Raw genomic sequence first — 19,767 nt, 5'->3', positions numbered from 1 at the left:
GACAAAGAATCAAGACTAGGCTATATATATTTGTTAATTCCTTAAAATCCATAGGGACATGACAAATAACCCAATAGGAAAATGGGGCAAAAGACATGCATGAATAGGCACTTCACAGAAAAAGAAGCATGAGTGGCCAATAAATATATGAAAAGATGCTCAGCCTTGTGAATAATCAGGCAAATATAATTAAATATAAATTCAAACCACCATTTTACATCCAACAGATTGACTAAATACCAAAGCTGGTAAGGATAGGGTAGCAACCCGAACTCTTATAAACTCTTATATTGGAGAACAATTTGCCATTATCCAGAAAAGTTGAAAAATTCATGTGCTACAACCCAGCAATTCATATATATGTACCCTGAAGAAACTCTTGCCTATGTATACCAGGAGGAATGCTCTGAGCACCATTGTTTGTAATGGTAAAAAGCGGGAAACAATCCTAAATACTCATTAACAGGGGAATTAATCAACAAATTGGTGGGCTATTATACATCAATGAAAATGAATAAACTATAGCTACCTACCTAAACTTGAATGAATCTTAGAAACATAATGTTGAGTGAAATGAGCAAGTAAAGAAGTATACAAACAATATTATATCACTTTTAGAATGGTAGAAAAAAAAAGACCAAAATAAGCAATATGGTAAAAATCTGAGGAAAAATCTTGAAATGATAAACATAAAATTCAAGGATTACTATAGGAGAGATGCATGCAGGGCCCCTCGGTGGTATTTTTTTGATTGCGTCGGGTCTTAGTTGCCGCACGCGGGTTCGTCGCTGTGGCTTGCAGGCTTCTCTCTAGTTGTGGCCTGCGCTCTTGAGTGCGCAGACTTAGTTGCCCTGCATCATGTGGGATCTTAGTTCCCCCACCAGGGGTCGAACCCTCATCCCCTGCATTGGAAGGCGGATTCTTAACGACTGGACAACCAGGGAAGCCCCCCCCTCAGCGGTATTAGTAATTTTTTTCTTTTCTTAAACTGGGGGCTGTTTAATGGATGCCCATTTTATTATTATGCTTCATAATTTATATAAAATGTCAGCTCTGAGGAGGCAAGGATTTTGTCTTATTTTATTCACATCTGCGTTTCCAGCACCCAGAACAGCGCCTGGCACGTAGTAGGATCTCCAAAAATATCTGTTGAATAAATGATATGCATTAATTGCATTCCTTTATGTGATTCATAAAAGAATGCAATTTTTTTAACAGAAGAAAAAAACCTACTTTTTAATCATGGTGCCCCTGGATCATTCTAGCTGGAAGTCATACTGCTTCCTCAACCCCTATAACCCATATAACCTATTAAATCTTGCTGCATATTATAGTTTTATATATATATATATATATATGTCTTTCCTACTGATTATAAATTTATAAAGACAAGGGATTGTCCTTTCTCCTTTTTTATTCCCTTTCACAATACGTAGTACAATACCTCGCACATAGTACAGTAGATGCTCAGTTAATATTGGTTGATTACTTGAAGTCACAGGAGACAGGGCAAACCAGGAAGAATAGATCTATGTCATTTATATTTAAAGGTGAAAGAGAATTCAGTAATCATCTAGTGTTTTCCTACAAGTTGCAGTTGAGAAAACTGAAGTCCGGAGAGGTGAAGGGAATTTTTTCAGTCACATAATTAATTAAGAATAATCCCAAATCTAGGGACTTCCCTGGTGGCGCAATGGTTAAGAATCCGCCTGCCAATGTAGGGGACACGGGTTCGAGCCCTGATCTGGGAAGATCCCACATGCCACGGAGCAACTAAGCCCGCGCACCACAACTACTGAGCCTGCGCTCTAGAGCCGGTGAGCCACAACTGCTGAGCCGCGAGCCACAACTACTGAAGCCCGTGCGCCTAGAGCCCATGCTCCGCAACAAGAGAAGCCACTGCAATGAGAAGCCCACACACTACAACGAAGAGTAGCCCCTGTTCACCACAACTAGAGAAGCACGCGTGCAGCAAGTGACCCAACACAGCCAAAAATAATAAGTAAATAAATAAAATTTTTCAAAACAAAGAACAGTCCCAAATCTAGATTCAGATCTCTAACTTGCTGTCCTTAGGTCTTCACAACATATCACAATGACTTTTATTTTCTGTTTTGTCTAGGTTCTTCCCAGCAAAAACTTGTTTGGCCATCCTTCTGTCACCAACCCTCCCACTGATTCCTCTCTTGCAATCCTGGATACTAATGACCCTTTTTCTTCCTCCATCTACTGTTTTCTTTCTCCAGGAGTAGGGAGGCTTACTGATGGCTCACTGTCATGCTGTCCTGGGGAACTGATTTAGCAAGAGAAAGTAGAAAAATCCTTCAGTCAGTGCCCACCAGCCCCAGAAGCTTGAAATTAACAAGTACAAATAAATAGAGGAGCACAGGACCCAAGAATAGTCCTTATTGGCAGTGCAAAGTTACCGCTTCAACTTGTACAAAACTGTTTGTCAGAAAGAGAATGCTAGAATGTTAATATTGGATGGAATCTTAGGGATCACCTACTTCTCCCCCTCATTTTTCCAAATGAGGACACTGAACCTTTGAGAGATGAAGTAACTTGCATAGTTACTCAGCTAGTTAGTAGCAGGGCTGGGACCAGATTCCTAGTCTCCTGCCTCCAAGACAGCTGTTTTTTCTGTGCATCTGGCAACATGTGCATTTGACAAAATACGTCACAAAGTAGTCTCCTCTTAAACCATCAGGAATGAAAAACAAATTATTCAAATCCTTCCTCTTCTCTCTGGCGATTTTTTTTCTTTCGTTTCTCTGTGTCCTAGTCTCCCTCTTTTTATCACTCTTCTGTTTCTCTGTGAATCCCTCTCTCTGTTTGGGTTTCAAATTGAACTGTAGCCTGCCTGCATGATTCTCTTGATTTTTCTTCTCTAAGCTATTGTGTTTCTAGTCCAAAGACAAACATGCATAAGCCAATCAAGACTCTTTCTTGGTGACCTTTGTGGAAAAGAACTCTCAGAATTTCTACATGAGAGGTGCTGGACCTCCCTCCTAGCCTATCCAGTCAATTAAAATGAGTCTCTGCCCACCCCCACCCCGAGGGTTGTTAACCAATCCTAAGAAAGAAAAGATCAATCTCATTTCTTCATCACCATGCAGGGAGGCGGCTACCCAGTCAGAATCTGCCACTAACAGTCATTAGGAAAAGTGGCCAATCAGGCCAACCTTGTTACATGATCAGGTAGGAAAAGAAAGGGATTGATTGGAAAGGATAGTTCTGGCTCCACACCCTTTCCTTCCTGGACCCCAGTTTTCCCTCAGTGAAGTGAAGGAAGGACCCTTTCCCAAGCCCTTAGTTAAGAAGATCCCTAGACCCTTAGCTAATGCTCTCTTGGATCATATTTTGTTGTCTTCAAATTCACCCCTCCACACATACCTCCAACCACTTTCTGTAGTCTCATGCCTACCGATTTAATTTCTATTTTCGAACCTGGTAGCAACAGTCCCCAGGATTCTCAGCCCTCCCCACAGATCTCCACCCACTAACCTGTCAAATAACTTCTTTTGTGTGATTTACGTAGGTAAAAAAGTTCAGTAAGTGATAGTTGAGTCTCTTTCAGGAGCTATCATTGCAAGAAGCTTGCAATAAAGTCTCTAGGGAGCAGAGCAGAATTGAGCTGCAATGCTCCCAACTATAACACTACTACTACTACCAACCAAAAAACTATTATTATTATTACTATTACTAGCATTTATTGAGCTCTTACTGAGTTCCAAGCCCCTTGCTAAAAGCTTCACGTATATTATCCCAATATTTGCTGCAGAGTAGGCACTATTATTATTCCCAACTTACATAAAAGAAGATCGATATAGAGGGATTAAACAGCTTGCCCAAGGTCACACAGCGATTTGGGAAACCAGGTATGTGAATCCAGAGCCCACCACTGCAGGGAGGTAAGGGAGAAATAAGCATTGCCGACTGTGCCACGGGCCCCTTCTCCAATTCTCCTTTGGATTGTTAGCGATATCTGAGCGTGGTCTAAATTGTCGCAATGAACAGCTGCAACAACCGGTTGGTGGTGGTGCCTCTTCAGAACTGTGGACTTTTTGCCTCGGAGGATATGAAGCCGAGAGCTAAAAGGAATGCAGTGTGGGCGGGGTGGGGGTGTCTGGGGACTTGAGATATTCTTGCTAGTCTGTCTTTCCGTTCTCGTCTGAGCATCTTACCCTGTGCCTGGCACCGCTTGGTACTTGGTAAATACCTGTTGATTGATTCCCAAGGATCCCAGCTCCATTCCTCACCTACCCCCAACCCCACCCCAAGTCAACAACTGGAACTGGAGGGAGATCTGGGCATTTCAGGGGAACCAGTGACAATCCTCATCGGCCTGGGATCGTGGATTTAGGAAAGGCGGGAAGTCTCCCACCCGTCTCTCCTCGCCTGCTTCTCCGATTTCTCCCCACTCCTTCCCCTCCCTTTCAGGAGTTCAGGGCCATAAAAATGCAGATGGAGGATCGGTGTGAAATAACAGGCCCATATAAATCCCTCTGCCGCCCGCCTGCAAGATGGATTGGCCGCATTGAAATTCCTCCGCGAGGATAATTAAACTCGGGGCCTCATCCGGGCAAAATTACATTCCTGTAATGGCGTCGCTCGGGGTCCCGGGAAATTGCTCCGTGGGCTTTCAGCGGCGGTTTTTATCGCCGGCCGGGGTGTGCCTGGCTGCAGCTCGCCTCTCCTCCGGGACCGTAAAGCTGCTGCCGTGATTTATCCTCCCCTTCTCCCAAATCCGATTAAATGGAGGAGCTCGGGGCCGGGGCGCCGCGGGGCCCGGGAGCCGGGAGGGGGCGGCGGGAAGGACGGGGCCAAGGAGGGGAGGACAAACGGCCCCTCAGAGGGTGGCGGATTTGGCTTTATTTACAGCCACAGCCTTCTTTTTATTTTTTATTTTTTATGGGGGTTTGGTGAGCTTTCCCCGTCTTTCTTGTGCTGCGTTCAAATACGATGCCTGGACGGCCGAGGTTTGGACATGAGGGGACGTGGGTACCGACCTCTCTCCAAAGGGTCCGGTCAGACCCTATGTGGGAGATAAAGCAGCCAAGAATAAGAGGTGAGGGCCAGGAAGCCCCCTACTTCCTCCCATTGGGGAAAGGACGAGCAAAAGGACACGAGGGAGAAGCCGAGGGGCCTCCATAAGAGCACCTCCTGTGGGGGCTGCTTCTCTTAACTCGTGTAAATAAAACCTGGGCGGAGGCACAGGCATGCTTGACGTGATCTCGCAACCTCACCTCAGGTCACTGATGCCCATTATTCCTTGACTGTCTCATGACTCAGGAAAGAAGGCTTAGGGTTAGGGCACTTGAGTCCTAATCATCTTTAGCCCGTATCTTCTCGTTCGCTGATGCTGGTTTTCTCCTAGCTGATCACTAGAATAAGAAAGAAGGAGAGGGAAATAAAGGCGAAGCCACAAGAGGCAGCTGGGGCATTTTGCTGACTATTCGCCCGTTGAACGGGTTTCCCATCCATAAAGCCAGGGTCCGCGGCAACAGAAGGAATCCCGTGACTTCATTTTCCTCCTGATACATTTTGGACACTGAACCCCAATCTTGATTGCATGCTATTTAACACCGAAATTCTGGGTAGTTTTGTTTATTTGTTTGTGTTTTGTTTTGTTTTTTAATGTGACTGCGCATGCTTGAAAAAGGGAAGCAAATCCAAGATCCCAAATACCGTGCAGAGCAAACCGCAGGCCACGTTACGGATCGGCTTACACTGCGGAGTGCCCTCATTTCTGCACACGGTCGGCTCCGCCTGCAGTTTCTCCCCTCAAACGCCAGGTGGAATGACTGGCCGAATGTCGCCACAGAGCTGGCAGGCGGCGCTGTGGCGCCTGGGCCGACCCTCAACTTTGCAATCACTCTATCCTTGGCAGAGCGACTCGTTGGTCCGGGCCGCGCATGAGCACAGCCTTCCTTTCGCTATTCCCGCCCTCTCCCCGCCTCTCTCTCGTCTTCTCGGCCCTGGGAGCAGGTAAGGCCTTGGGCCCTCGCTCCCGCCTCGCGCCGCGCACGCGCGCGCCCGAGGCGCCCCACCTCGCGCCAATGCTCTGAGAGCCTTACCTTGCATGCTCCCACCCGGGTCCTCACGCCCTCCCTTACCCTCCGTATCCCCGTGCTTTAGGGCTGCCCCTTCCGCGTGCCTGTGACCTCCAACCGCGCGGGCCTGGCGCCATCTTGGATGTCTCGTGGGTTGGGGGAGCGTGCCTTGGAGCTGGCGAAAGTCAAATGCCGGGGTGCTCATTTCACCTGTCCCGACTCATCCTTTACAAACGCTCTTTTCTCATTCTCTTGTCCTTTCAGAGCTGTCCCAACCCCCAAACTCTCCCCTCCTATCTCTGCTTTCTCTTCACATCCTGATTCGTGCCTTTCTTATTATGAAACCTCTAGATTTTTGGCCCCAGGACTTCAGGTGCCGAACAATGGAGATTGTGGATCGTCTCAAGACACCACCTCCTCTAGTCAGCACCTCTCGATTTAAAAAGTAAACCTTGAAAGTGGTAGAAATGAACAGAACAGCCAAAACACTCCCTCCATTCAGACTGTGGCCTGGGAGAGCGATAGGAGAAAAGAGGCCGGTTTCTTTGGAACCACTGATTGTCTCTCAGCGCCGTTCTTTTCCTTCCACTGCGGTGAAGTTGGGAAAAGCGCAAGTCGTGGGCTGACACTGAGGTTTTCCGTTAGAGGCAAGAGGCCCAAAAAGGGGTGGGGCCAGCATGGGGTAGTACCAACCGGCCAGCTTTCCTGTCAGGGGTTTACCGAGAGTCCCCGGACTCTGCCCACGAGAGGGAAAGAAGGTTAAGAAAGGGAATGGTTAAGTAGCAGCCCTGTAACTCCTTGGCCCATCTACACTGAGGAAGAAACCCATGAATCTGGCTAGTGCCGTTGCCCAAGGTGATAGTGAACAAGTGCAGACTTGGCCAAGGTTAGGTGGCCAGCGGAGGGGTCGCCACTTCATGCAGGCTCCCTTCAGTGCCACATCAGGCACTTTCCATATGTTATTTCATTTAATCCGCCTAAGAACTACATTTTACAAACGATGATATTGAGGTTTTGTTGCCTTGGGGAAAAAACAGTCTTCCCTTTTTTAAAGCTTTAAAGAAATTTTGGATTTTTGACCCAAGAAAACCTGAATAGCCTGACAGCACAATTGGGTTAGAGTTAGGGTATGGGCAGAAATCAGAGTTCTAGACAGGACAAGAGTAGAAGACATCCATTAATCTAAAAGTAACTAAGATTCTGCATTCAGAAGTGTAATCTGGGAAAGTATTAGTCCAGCTCATTCAAGGAGGTGTCATTTAACAGGCCTAAGTAATCACTGAGTGTTTCAACCTGTAGCATATTAGAAAGCATTAAGAGTGAGAAGAGAAAAAAAGTGAGAAGAGTTCAAGTCCTGGCTGTACCACTACCATAGTTTCAAGACTGTTTTTATGAACATGCTATGTACCTAAGAATCATTTGAGAAGCTTCATTGAAATAGAGGGTACTTGGGCCTTATTCCCAGAGATCTTGACCTGGAAAGTGTAAAGTCTAAGGTGGGACCCAAGAGTATGCATTTTTTTAAGTTTTCTTTTTTTTTTTTTTTTGGCCGCAGCTCATGGCATTCGGGATCTTAGTTCCCTGACCAGCAATTGAACCCGTGCCCCCTGTGGTGGAAGCTCAGAGTCCTGACTACTGGACCGCCAGGGAATTCCCCCAAGAGTCTTTAAAGGGCAACATTTTGAGGCCCAATGAAGCCTTGAGAAGAGTTTCTTTTGAGTAAGAGACTGAGGGAAACTTAGGCAAAAGATACTGGGGAAATTCATCTGACAACCCCAGCATGAGGCTATGGAAAGGGATAACAGGTCTTTTTTCTCTCTGTCTCTCTTTTAATTAATTAATTTATTTTTGGCTGCATTGGGTCCTCGCGGGGCGTGCAGGCTTTGTCTAGTTGTGGCGAGCGGGTGCTACACTTTGTTGTGGTGCGCGGGCTTCTCATTGCAGTGGCTTTTCTGTTGCGGAGCACGGGCTCTAGGTGCACGGGCTTCAGTAGTCGTGGCACATGGGCTCAGTAGTTGTGGCTCGCGGGCTCTAGAGCACAGGCGCAGCAGGGCTTAGTTGCTTAGCGCACGGGCTTAGTTGCTCAGCGGCATGTGGGATCTTCCCGGACCAGGACTTGAACCTGTGTCCCCTGCATTGGCAGGAGAATTCTTAACCACTGTGCCACCAGGGAAGTCTGGGATAACAGGTCTTAAAGCTGGGACCAAGGGGCTTCTTGTTCAGACCAGGAGAAGTCACTTGATTATAAGGAAATCTTAGAAGCTGTGTGGAGGAAATCCTGACTTCAGGGTTCTAATTCCATCTCTGCTGAGACTTGAGGTCAGTCACTGCTCTCTGGGCCATTTAAATTTTCCAGAGCACCTTTTCTGCTAATAAAGATGTCCTTTGGCAAGCAAGGACAATATTGACAATGCTGCTTCTGTAATTGCAGCTCTCCTGCCACGGCCCTTCAGCACCTGAAAATGTACGCTTGCGCCAAGTTCATCTCCACCTCCTCCTTGGTGAGTACCTGCCTTTTCCAGGAAAGTTTTTAAGGAGAGGCATCTTGTCTTTTCCTTCTCCGACCTTGTTCTTCACAGCTGGGCCCTTTGCTGTGCTAGCCTGACAGGAGAGAATGAATGCTTCCCAGGCATTCCCCGCCTCGTGTCCCATGAAGGCCAGTTAATTCCTCTCATCCAACTATATTAGAAGAAGAGTATAAATGAGAACCTAGGCTAAGATCAGGTTATTTCTAGACTGAAACTCTGTGTTCTTGTAAACTGGAACCCCACCAGAAATGGTAAACATGAGTTAAATTGCCTAAGTTGGACTGAATATGCACTGTTTACAGGATCTTGTCCTGAGTGTCAGAGAGCCGTAGCTGGGAGTTCCTTCTGGAAGCTTAAATTTGGGTGGGAAGCTAAAATACACATTGGGAAAATATATGACTCAGAAGCAACAGCATGGAAGAAATTACAAATTATTAGATAATGGAGGCAATTGGTTCATTCACTCGTAAGTGAAAAGGAGTGATGCTGTTAGTAGGTATTATTTATTGAACACTTACTGTGCCTGGTACTGAGTTTACCAGTTTGTATACATAATCTTATTTATTCCTCAAATCAAGCCTGAGCTATGTTATTCCCATTTGATAGATGAGAAAGCAGACTTAGAAAGATTTAAGTGACTTGTCCTAAGATCACAGAGCTGATACAGAGATAAGATTTGAATCTAGTTATATTTGACTAAAGCCCTGGCTGTTAACCACCATGTTGTCTGCTTTGGAGACACTGGCTTGGAGTTAGTCAGAAAAGGCTACCAGGATGGGGTAAATTTTCAGCATGGATTTTTGTGCCTATTTTCCAGAAGGGTGTGTTCAGGGAAAGATGTTCCAGTCATTGGCTTCCTTCTAATGGGCTGGCCATTACCAGTATATGTATAGATTTCTTGCTGAGCGAAGTAAATGCTTCTGAGGCTTAAATTTCTTCCCGTTCTCAAGGCCTGTAAAAGGGAATAGCAAGGGTAGGTGATTCCTTCCAAAAGGAAGTAGACTTTCTTCCCTTAAATCAGTGGAGAAGCCTAGGAAGCAAGAGAAATGGTGCCGTTCTTGAATCTAGAATTTGCTTAAAAGTAAAAGAATAATTCCAGATTCTCTTTTGAGATTCTGAGTTCTAGCAAATGAATGGGGCATCTGAGTAAAAATTGGGGGTGGTTCTAAAACTCCTCTCCACAGCCTTCCTTGACTTTCTTGGCCTTGTGTTATTCCCACTAGATCAGGAGAACCTCTCCACTATTGAACCGATCACTGTCTGCAGTGGTGCTGAAGCGACCAGAGACACTGACAGATGAGGTTCGTAATAAGTGGAATTGGGCCTGTGGGGGAGGGGGAGGGGGTGGGGGTTGGGTGGGGAGGGTTACCGGGGGAGTGCTGAGGACTCCATATATGGTACCCTAATGTTCCAGCTTCTGCCACTGGCAGCGCATGTCCGTGTGTGCTGCTGTTGATAACTGCCATTACTTGACTTACTGTACTGACTTGAGTTGGGAGTGTTTAGTCCCAGGAAGATGATCTTCTCAAGGTATCAAGAACAGGCTAGGGCTTCAGTTTTACATTTCTAGATCATACCTGAATCTTGAAGGTATTTGACATCCACCTCTTGTATTTAAAAGTTCTGCTTGGCAGCATTTTAGGGAGTTTTCCAGGGAGTTAAAAGACTTTCTGTATGGGGGAGAAGCAGTGGGATTTGATAGCGTAAAGGACTTAAATGGTACACAAGTTTCCAAAGCGAAAAAAGGGTTTCCTAAAAATTTTCTACCTACTTCTTCACAGAGCCACAGCAGCTTGGCAGCCCCACGTCCCTTGACCACCTCACTTATTCCTAGCCGCAGTTTCCAAACCAGTGCCATTTCAAGGGACATTGACACAGCCGCCAAGTTCATTGGAGCTGGGGCTGCCACGGTAGGGGTGGCTGGCTCTGGGGCTGGAATTGGGACTGTGTTTGGGAGCCTCATCATTGGTTATGCCAGGTAAGATGAGCCCACCATTTGCTCTCTGATATGTTTCCAAAGGTCTGGGCAGCGACGGGGTTCTAGAGCTGCACTGTCCTATACGGTAGCCACTAGCCACCTATTGCTGTTTGAATGTAAATTTTAATTAACTGAAAGTACACAGACTTAAATTTTGTAACTTTTAATGTAGCTCAGTGGCCACACGTGACTAGTGGCTGCCATTTTGGAAAGTTCTATTGGACAGCTTTGGTTTAGAGTAGGAGTCAGCAAACTAAGGCAGGATGTCCATGTCTGGGCCACAGCCTGGTTTTGTATAGCTGAGCTAAGAAGGGTTTTACATTTTTAAAGGGTCATGAAAATAAAAAGGTAACAGAGACCACATGTGACCCACAAAGCCTAAAATATTTGCTGTCTGGCCCTTTACAGAAAAAGTATCGTCCCTATCTCGTTCCCCCACCCTCCCCCCAGTCTAGAGCTTCAGTCAGCATAGTGGCTTCACTGCCATTTGTCCCCATCCCTGGGAATTCCCCCATCACTCCTGGGAAAACTGCCTCTGCATCCAGCCCCATGGCTCCCTGACACTTGGGACTATTTGGTCCCCACCAACTCTGGGCAATTCACTGTTAGAACTAAATTAATCCTCTAGAGACCTGCAAGTTCTTTTAATGTTCTTGGGGAAATAAGGTTATTCTTAAGGATTTGTATGAAATAAGAAACTTCTGTGTCCACAATTCTGTTAAAAGCTGGCGTTGCTTTAGCTTATCCATCAAGGCTTCCAGAGGTGACAGAGTAAGGGAAATAGAAATTATATACTGACTTCCAAAGTTGGGAATCCTTTATGCCATTTTTTAATCATATCATCTAAACCTCACAGACCATTTGTATCCCAAAATCTTTTGACTATTTTGAAATGAGAGAAGTTATTTGTCCCTCTGGCTCCATTGTCCACAAGAACAGTGTTTTTCTAATTGTTTTACATAAAGCCCTAGGGTTCTGAGGCTATACCCCAGAGACTGTCTTAGAGAATGAAGGGGAAACCAATCAAACAAGACTTTCAAATCCCCCACTTTTTTTACAATTACACTTCAGATTTATGCATTTTGTATTTTGGGGTTCTGCTGCTTACAGTTTGGAAACACTGGTCTGATAGGCCCTGCCACTCCAGATACCTCTTCCATTCTGGTTGAGCCCTGGATAGTTGTGTCCAGACCCAGGAGTCTTAAGTTATGAGGAAGATGTGGGTGATCCAGTAGAGGCAGTAGTGTTTGTACCTGGGCTGTGTTACAGAATTTTGGATTGTCCACTCCCTTTATTCATCTCTGTAGAGCCCTTGGTGTATCAGAGCAAGAATTGGGGCATGATGTTGTCATCTCATTAAGTGAGATGATAGCTTGAGATGGATTCTCCCTGAGTCCACCTTTAATGATTGTCCTTTTCTTTGTGCGGACTAGAGATTCAGTCTTTTCTCCTCCCCTTCTCCCAGGAACCCTTCTCTGAAGCAACAGCTATTCTCCTACGCCATTCTGGGCTTTGCCCTCTCGGAAGCCATGGGACTCTTTTGCCTGATGGTGGCCTTTCTCATCCTCTTCGCCATGTGAAGGAGCCGTTTCCACCTCCCATAGTTCTTTCTCCCGTGTCTTGTCTGCCCTGTATGTTCCTTTTCCTGTACCTCCCCAGGCAGCCTGGGGAAAGGGGCCAGCTCAGGGTTTGACAGAAGGAAGACAAATAGATACTGTATTAAAAAGATGTTTCTTGAGTCTCCTGTGTATATTTCTTTTCCACAATTGGCTGAATGCCTTGGTGAAAGTATAAGGCCTGGAGGTTAGTGATGGTGCTAAGCTCAACATGGGCCTGGGCTCACTTGTTCTTCATTCTCTTAGGTTGGGAAAGCTTTATTCAAACTAGTGCTCCTTTTTAATAGTTTTCACCTGGGATGGCATGTTACCTTGGAGAACTGGGTCAATAGCAACTTATAGTACTGGTTTAAAATTTTGACTAATGGGCTCTCTGTTTCCACTGCCACTTTCCTGGCTGAGGTCCTCATTGCCACCCACCTGGTCTATTGCAATAACCTCTTAATTGGTCTTCTGCCTCCCATCTCTACCCTCTAGCATTTACTTCTGCCGACCACTGTCAGGTTAATCCTTAAGCATAGGACTGGTTTTGCCATTTACCAATTCGAAAACAGTCTGACTTGACTTTCTCAGCTTTGTTTTTTATTATTCCCAAACACTCTACCCAAAGTGGACTATTTGTCATTTTCCAAATACTTTCCCTGCTTTACTGTCTTTACATATCTACAGGCCTTTCCCTTTGTCCATCTCTGCTTTCTTTCCCTGAATCTTTGGTCACTTTCCTCTTTTTCAAACTCCCTGTTATCCTGAAAGACAGCTTAAATGCTACCTCTTCTTCCATGAAGCTTTCATCTGGTTTCCATCCACTTTCAGTCAGGTGAGCATTAACCCATATAAAGGGCTGTAGAGCATGTTACATCCTTTATAATGCTTACTGTGTACAATAAATTGTGGGTTTATGTATACATGTGTGCACATATGTGTGCCTTTTCTTCCAAGTTAGATTGTTAGCTTCTTGAGGCAGGGACTATGTCATATTCATCTTGTATCCCTAGAAGTATGTAGCATGACACAGCAGTATCTTGGTTAAATTTTTAATCATCTGAACCAACCACCTCACTTCACAAGCAAGGGAACAGACTCTGAGAGATCGAAGGATTCTCCTGGGAACATTTACTAGCAGAGCTGGAGCTAGAGCAAAGGTCATGTCTCGTAGCCCAGGGTGTAAGACTACCACACTGTTGGTCTTGTGGGACTCTTCCAGTGTTGCTGATGACCATTGTTTTCCCAAGCAAGCAAGAAAGAGGAGAATAAACAAAGATAAACCTTTTCCCTTAAAAATGCCTCAAGAGGGACTTTGGACAGTGGGGTTAGTATAAACTAAAGGATTATTATTTTCTAAAGGCTAAACTTTAAATAAGCCTTATCTTACATATGCTTGAAGTCGGGTATAAATTAAAGTCCTTTCATGATAATGTAGATGACCACAACAGATTTTCTTTTGGTTCAGTCAGTGACTAAAATTAAAACCCAGGGCAGAGACTGCACCTCAGAGTAAACGTGCTCAGGAAGCAGGTCACCCCAAGTCATTCACCCTTGCCCTTTTGCTGTTGTGATCAAGGGTTGAATGGGGTCTTATCCACAGTTTACTTCTAGATTGCTATACTATTCCCAAATAACTATATGCTGGACTTTGGGGCTCTAGGTGGACCTCACAAGAACAGCTCCTCCAGACACGAGTAGGTGGAAGATACCTACATATGTGGGGATGAGAAATAGCCCTCTGTTTTGTTCATTTAAGTTTGAACCTCTGGTAGGAGCCTCTCTTGCCAATCCCCTTACCAAGTCATCAGATCAGAGTCATCTGTGTTTTCTTTTTCTCCTTGGCCCTTTCTTTGGGATTGAATCTAGCTGACTCCTTAACAACTCAGGTGCTTGGAGAGAGCACACCTGGTCTCCCACGTGTTCTTGTTCTCTCTGAGGCGAATGATGAGATGGTGCTGCAAGAAGCTTGGAAGCAAATTTCTTCAGGAGTCAAGGCAACCTGGATCCTCTTAGTTTCAGGTCCCAAGAGATATTTATTGGCAACTCAAGTTGCCAGCAACTTGGGGTAGAGGAGTGCTATGTTTTAGTAGAGAGGGCCCAAGAGCAAATTTTCTGAAGGTCTTTCCAATTTTGATAACATGGAATGAAAGCTTTCTATTTGTCCTTGTAGTTTCAAAAAGATCACACGATTTGAAATTAGGAGGTGTTAGTTTAATCTCTCCTGCTCCTGGCCATTGTGATGGTGGTCAGATCACTAACCAATAACTCTAGGACCTCAGTTTCTCCCCATCTATTAAATAGGGATAATACTCATCCCAGGAATTATGTGCATGCAGTACCTTGGGTATTTGGAAAGGATGGTGCCATGAAAGTTCAATGTATATTGATTATAATTTGCTTTCCATTCTCCATGAAGCTCAGAGCCTATTACAGGTATTTTATACACAGTTTCTCCCTCTTTTATGGTTGGCAAGTCTGGCCATAAAGCATCTGGAGGAAAAGACCCAGGGATGCTGAAGGCAGAGAGTTCCCTCTTCTTTTTTTTTTTTTTTTTCCTTATTTTTATTGGAGTCTAGTTGATTTTACATTGTTGTGTTAGTCGCAGGCGTACAGCAAAGTGAATCAGTTATACTAATGTATATATATCCACTCTTTTTTAGGTTCTCTTCCCATATAGTTGGTTCCCTCTTCTCAGTTTCTTCAATTAGTCATCCTAATTAGAGGAAAATCACGTCCTTTGAAAATCATCTACATGCTAAACAGCAGTAATGAGGAACCCTGTTCCAGCCTCCCTTTCAGGATGGATTTATTAGTTTGAGGCCTTCTTAGGTCATCAGGATGAAAAAGCTGCTCAGGAACAGCCCTGGTGCTTTAGCTCAAGTTGGTGCCCAGGAACCTGAGGCTGCTCTGTGTCTTACCTCCATTGAAGAGAAATCAGGTGAAGGAATATTCATGTTGAATTCTGAAATAGAAAATGGAAAAGGAGTACAGGGAATATTATCCTGGTCCTACAAGTTTTTTTTGTTTGTTTGTTTTTTTATTTTTATTTTTTTGGTCCTACAAGTTTTGAGCAATGAAATTTTGACTTGGTTGAGCCATATCTGAAAATATGCATTTTCCAACATGTATTCTTAGGACACACTCTCGGACAGCTTTGGACAGCTTTGTGTTCACACTGTTTAATGAGAAAAAACTAAAACATGGGAAGATTTTTTTTTTAGTCCCCAAGCATTCCTTAACATGTCTTTATGATTGAGCATTTACCTCAAGGCACTATGTTAGGACATTGTGACCAAAGTAGCCAGTCAAAATGTGGCAGAAGATATAATGGATAGAATACCGGGGATGGGGTCAGGACTCTCTGATCTCAAACGCTTGGCTTCTCTTATTGGTATAAACGGTTAGTTAGTGATAGTCTATTCCCACTTCCTTCTTTGCTCCCCACCCCACCCCAAAAGAGATCATTTCCTTTCATCTTTTGAATAAGTGCTGTGGCAGGCAGAATTTCTTAAATGATCCCCTAAAAAATGTTATGCTCTAATCCCTAACCTGTGAATTTGATGAGCTATTGCACCTGTGGTTATGTTATATATGGCACAGTTGACTACGATAGGGAGATTATCTGCATGGGCCTGATCTAATCACATGGGCCCTTAAAAGCAAAGAGCTTTCTCAGACTGGTGGCAGAAGGAAAAATCAGAGACATTTGAAGAAAAGATTCGTTGCACTATTACTGGCTTTGAAGTTGGAGGGGACCGTATGCAATGATTGGAAAGTGGCCTCTAAGAGCTGAAATTGACCCCCTAACCAACAGCCAGCAAGGAAATGCGACCTCAGTCCAACAACTGGAAGGAACTGAATTCTGCCAACAGCCTGAATAAGCTTGGAAGTGGGTTCTTCCTTAGAACCTCTAGATAAGAGCCCAGACCAGTCAACACCTTCCTTGACTTTGGATTTGGGAGACCCTAAACAGAAAATGGAATCAAGCCTGCGTGGATTTTATGATCTACAGAACAGTAAGATAATAAATGGAATTTGTTTTAAACCACTAGGTTTGTGTAGTTTGTTATGTAGCAATAGAAAGCTAACACAGGTGCAATCTTCCAGTCTGCAAAAGGAGTGAAGTTTCATCTGAATCTTGCACTGAAAGGAAACTCTAAAGTTGACTTACCTGACGCTCTGCCTCCTAACTGTGTTGACTCTAACCTAGCTCAGGAAGGCTAAATAAGGAAACACCTTTATTTTATTTATTTATTTAATTTTCTGGCAAGTCTTTGTGGCACGCAGGATCTTAGTTCCCCGACCAGGGATTGAACCCGTGCCCCCTGCGGTGGAAGCGGGGAGTCTTAACCACTGGACCGCCAGGGAAGTCCAGGAAAGGCCTTTAAACAAAAACTGTAGGGCTTCCCTGGTGGCGCAGTGGTTGAGAGTCCGCCTGCCGATGCAGGGGACACGGGTTCGTGCCCCGGTCTGGGAAGATCCCACATGCCGCGGAGCGGCTGGGCCCGTGAGCCATGGCTGCTGAGCCTGTGCGTCCGGAGCCTGTGCTCCGCAACGGGAGAGGCCACAACAGTGAGAGGCCCGCGTACCGAAAAAAAAAAAAAAAAAAAAAAAACTGTATGCCTATAGCTATTTTTACTATAGCTGTTTCATTTGTGTGGAGTAGATATTTTTTTCTCGTTTTAACAAATGAGAAAACTAAGACTCCTGTTCAAGAATCATGACTTAGTTCTAGATAGAATAGAAACCCGTGACCAGAGCTCCTTGCATTATGCCACACCACAAGGTGTGGGGGCCAGGATATCATTGAAGGAGAGGGAAAGACAAATCTGGACAGTTTTTTAGATCTCTCAGTGAAGGAGATGGATCTGTTTTTCTTATAATTATCATCCCTGTTGTTATATTGTGGATAGGTAGCATTTGCCTACCCTTGTATTCATTTTACCCACTGCTGGGTAATTTCCTGGGTTTCTGGGTAGGGTCAGCTTAGCTCTGGCCCCAAGATGGATATTTTTAACTATTGTGGATTAGAGCCTTCCAGGAACTGTGGAGCTGCTTTTTCAGAAACCAACTCTGCAGGTCTTACTGGGGAGGGTGGTTGGTGGCGGGGTGAGGTGGGGGGGTGATGGTGTTTGTATAGGTGTAGGGGTGATACCTGAGCCTAACAGACTTGCATCCCCTTTGCACCCCTAAGGCCTTTCCATCCACATCTCCCAACAGCTGGAGCAAGGACTTTAAGTTTCCAAAACATAGCTGCAAAGGGTAATAAACACCTAGCCCATAACTCCCTTAACAGCAGGAGGATAGCCAGTGGGGATTTAGCTCAGGGAAAATTTGTACAGTGCAAAGACCCATAAAATTTTCAGAAAGCAACTTGGCTTATAGAGTTGACCAAATTGAAAGTGCCAGAATCCTGGGTTCAAGTCACTTTTGGTAAATTCTTGTGCTTCAATTTCCTTCCCTTGTGTGAAATGGGAGGCACATTTCCTTGAGATGTGCCTCCTGGAGATGTCATAGAAATAAATGAAAGTCGATTTTAAAACTTCTTGCTGGGGGCCTAGACCTTGTAAATTGTCTCTATCTCTTCTGTTTCTTAGTTACAATTTACCAGGAGTAACTTAACACTGGGACTCTCTGCCAGTGCTAAAATTAGACTCCACCACTCTGGGGCTTCCTTTTCTCCTTCTTGCTTTTGTTTTTGGGGCTGGAGGGAAACATATGTGCTGCTGGAGTTAGTGAACTGAAGACTACAGAAAACATTTCCCACTAGAAAACATTGTTTTCATCCTTTTAAATAAGAAACCCAAATCTGCCCTGGATTTTGATTATTTGATTCACTCCTTGATATGGACCTGGGAAAGCCTTGGAATCCCTGGGGAGTGAGAGAGGGAGGAATAAACAGAGTTGGAATGGAGACAAGTGAGGCTCCTGATAGCTCCAGCCAGCCTCCCTTTCCCAGCCAGACAGGCTTTCTGCCACTAAAACTGAGGGTCTCTGTCACATCACAAAAGGGCCTGGAGTTACTCCTAAGTGTGCTGACCTCTTTTCTGAGGGTGGGAGGCTTCAGGTATTGGACACTTTTCTTGTCCAGGGGTCTGGGAAAAAGGAACAGGCAAGGAGGGAGTCAATCTTTTCCAGCTGTAACCTAGAGAGAAAAGGAACAAATTCTTCACCAGGGAAGATTGTGTAAACAGTGCCTTTGGCTGGAGCCATAGAGTTGGGGAAGCAAAGAAAGGGAGCTTTGTTCTCCCCTACCCCAGCCAGAGCACAATCGTAGAGCTGGGATTGTTTGCTTTGGCAATGGACTCCCTGCTTGAAAAGACTAGGCGTTCCAGAGACCGGTGAGAGGCCTCTGTTGGGTTTCCCACATGGAGCTGAGGAGAGGACAACCCCCAGCCTAAATCTTTTACCTAAGGAAGTGTGCTGGGAAACCTGGAGGCCTAAGGCATCTGGCCCATTCTTCTCTAGCTTTGTTCACCTCCTTCCCTTCCCAACTTTACCACACCACAGGATGTTCGTTAGCCTCAACCTTCCTGCCTTGGAGAGTGCTTTTGGTTCTTATACTAGTGTTCTATCCCAAAAGAAGCTGCATTTTCACAGAATGCAAGACAATCCCAGGGCTCCTCTCTAAGGAATCCAACAGGAAATAAGGGTTCCAAGATCATTTTGTCCATCCTATTCCTTTAAGTTGTATTGCACATGACCCTTAAAGTTGTAGTCAGTCTTTCCAAAAATGTTCAAAAATGTCCCATTTTCCTTGTAGCATTAGTGTCTCACAAATGTAAAATAATATTTATGAAGTGCCAGGTGTTTTGCAAATGCCATTTCATTTCATCCTCGTGACCACCTTATTAGGTAGACACAATTATCCGCATTTTACAGATTAGGATACTAGGGATTAGCAAGGTAAAGCAATGTGTCCAAGTCACACAGATTGTGTATTCCTTTACTAGGGCTACCATAACAAAGTACCACCAATTGAGTGGCTTAACAGGAATTTATTATCTCACAGTTCTGAAGGCTAAAAGTCCAAGATCAAGGTGTCAGCAGAGTTTGTTCCTTCTGAGGGCTATGAGGCAGAATCTGTTCCATGCCTTTCCCCTAGCTTCTAGTGGCTTGCTGGTAATTTTTGGCATTCCTTGACTTGTAGATCTGTGCCTTCATATTCAGATGGCATTGTCCCTGTGTGCATGTCTATGACCAAATTTCCCCTTTTTATAAGGATACCAGGCATATTGGATTAACCTACCATACTCCAGTATGACCTTATCTTAACTAATTACATCTTAACTAATTATATCTGCAATATTTCCAGATAAGGTCACCTCTGAGGTACTGGGGGGTTAGGACTTCAACATCTGAAGTTGGAGGGGGACACAACACAACCCATAGTAGATGGTAACTTGCTATGCCAATTTGAACTCGGGTCCATCTGACTCCAAAGGCCTGTATGTTCTTTCTACTGTGTTATGCTGCCTCCTAAAAATCAGAAAGTTACTCAGAATGTCTTCTGGTTTCCAGTATCTCTCATCTTCAATCCAAAGTCTGCATTGCTGCTGCTGGTTATCTTTCTAAAATGTGAATTTGATCAATCATTCTCTTACTTA

The 19,767-nt window shown here is 44.7% G+C and overlaps 1 protein-coding gene across 3 annotated transcripts; it reads left to right on the top strand.

Moving 5' to 3' along the window:
- Window positions 1-5,936: 5,936 nt before the first annotated feature.
- On the top strand, window positions 5,937-12,298 carry ATP5MC2 (ATP synthase membrane subunit c locus 2). Of its 3 annotated transcripts, none has more exons than XM_022572012.2 (5): window positions 5,937-5,988; window positions 8,485-8,554; window positions 9,805-9,882; window positions 10,363-10,559; window positions 12,025-12,298. In XM_022572012.2, exons 2-5 carry the CDS (start codon window positions 8,516-8,518, stop codon window positions 12,137-12,139), a joined length of 429 nt encoding a protein of 142 aa, XP_022427720.1. In that variant the 5' UTR covers window positions 5,937-5,988; window positions 8,485-8,515; the 3' UTR covers window positions 12,140-12,298. The 3 variants fall into 3 exon arrangements, with proteins under 3 accessions (XP_022427720.1, XP_022427718.1, XP_022427719.1); XM_022572010.3 differs by lacking the exon at window positions 5,937-5,988 and adding an exon at window positions 7,609-7,772; XM_022572011.3 differs by lacking the exon at window positions 5,937-5,988 and adding an exon at window positions 8,197-8,372.
- The last annotated feature ends 7,469 nt before the right edge of the window (window positions 12,299-19,767 follow it).

This window comes from Delphinapterus leucas, chromosome 11, assembly GCF_059928025.1.
Source record: "Delphinapterus leucas isolate spDelLeu-1000000601 "Yukka" chromosome 11, BTC_Dleu_Yukka2, whole genome shotgun sequence".
NCBI lineage: Eukaryota > Metazoa > Chordata > Mammalia > Artiodactyla > Monodontidae > Delphinapterus > Delphinapterus leucas.
Note: the sequence above shows the minus strand (reverse complement) of the source record. Positions and strands in the feature narration are given on the sequence as shown.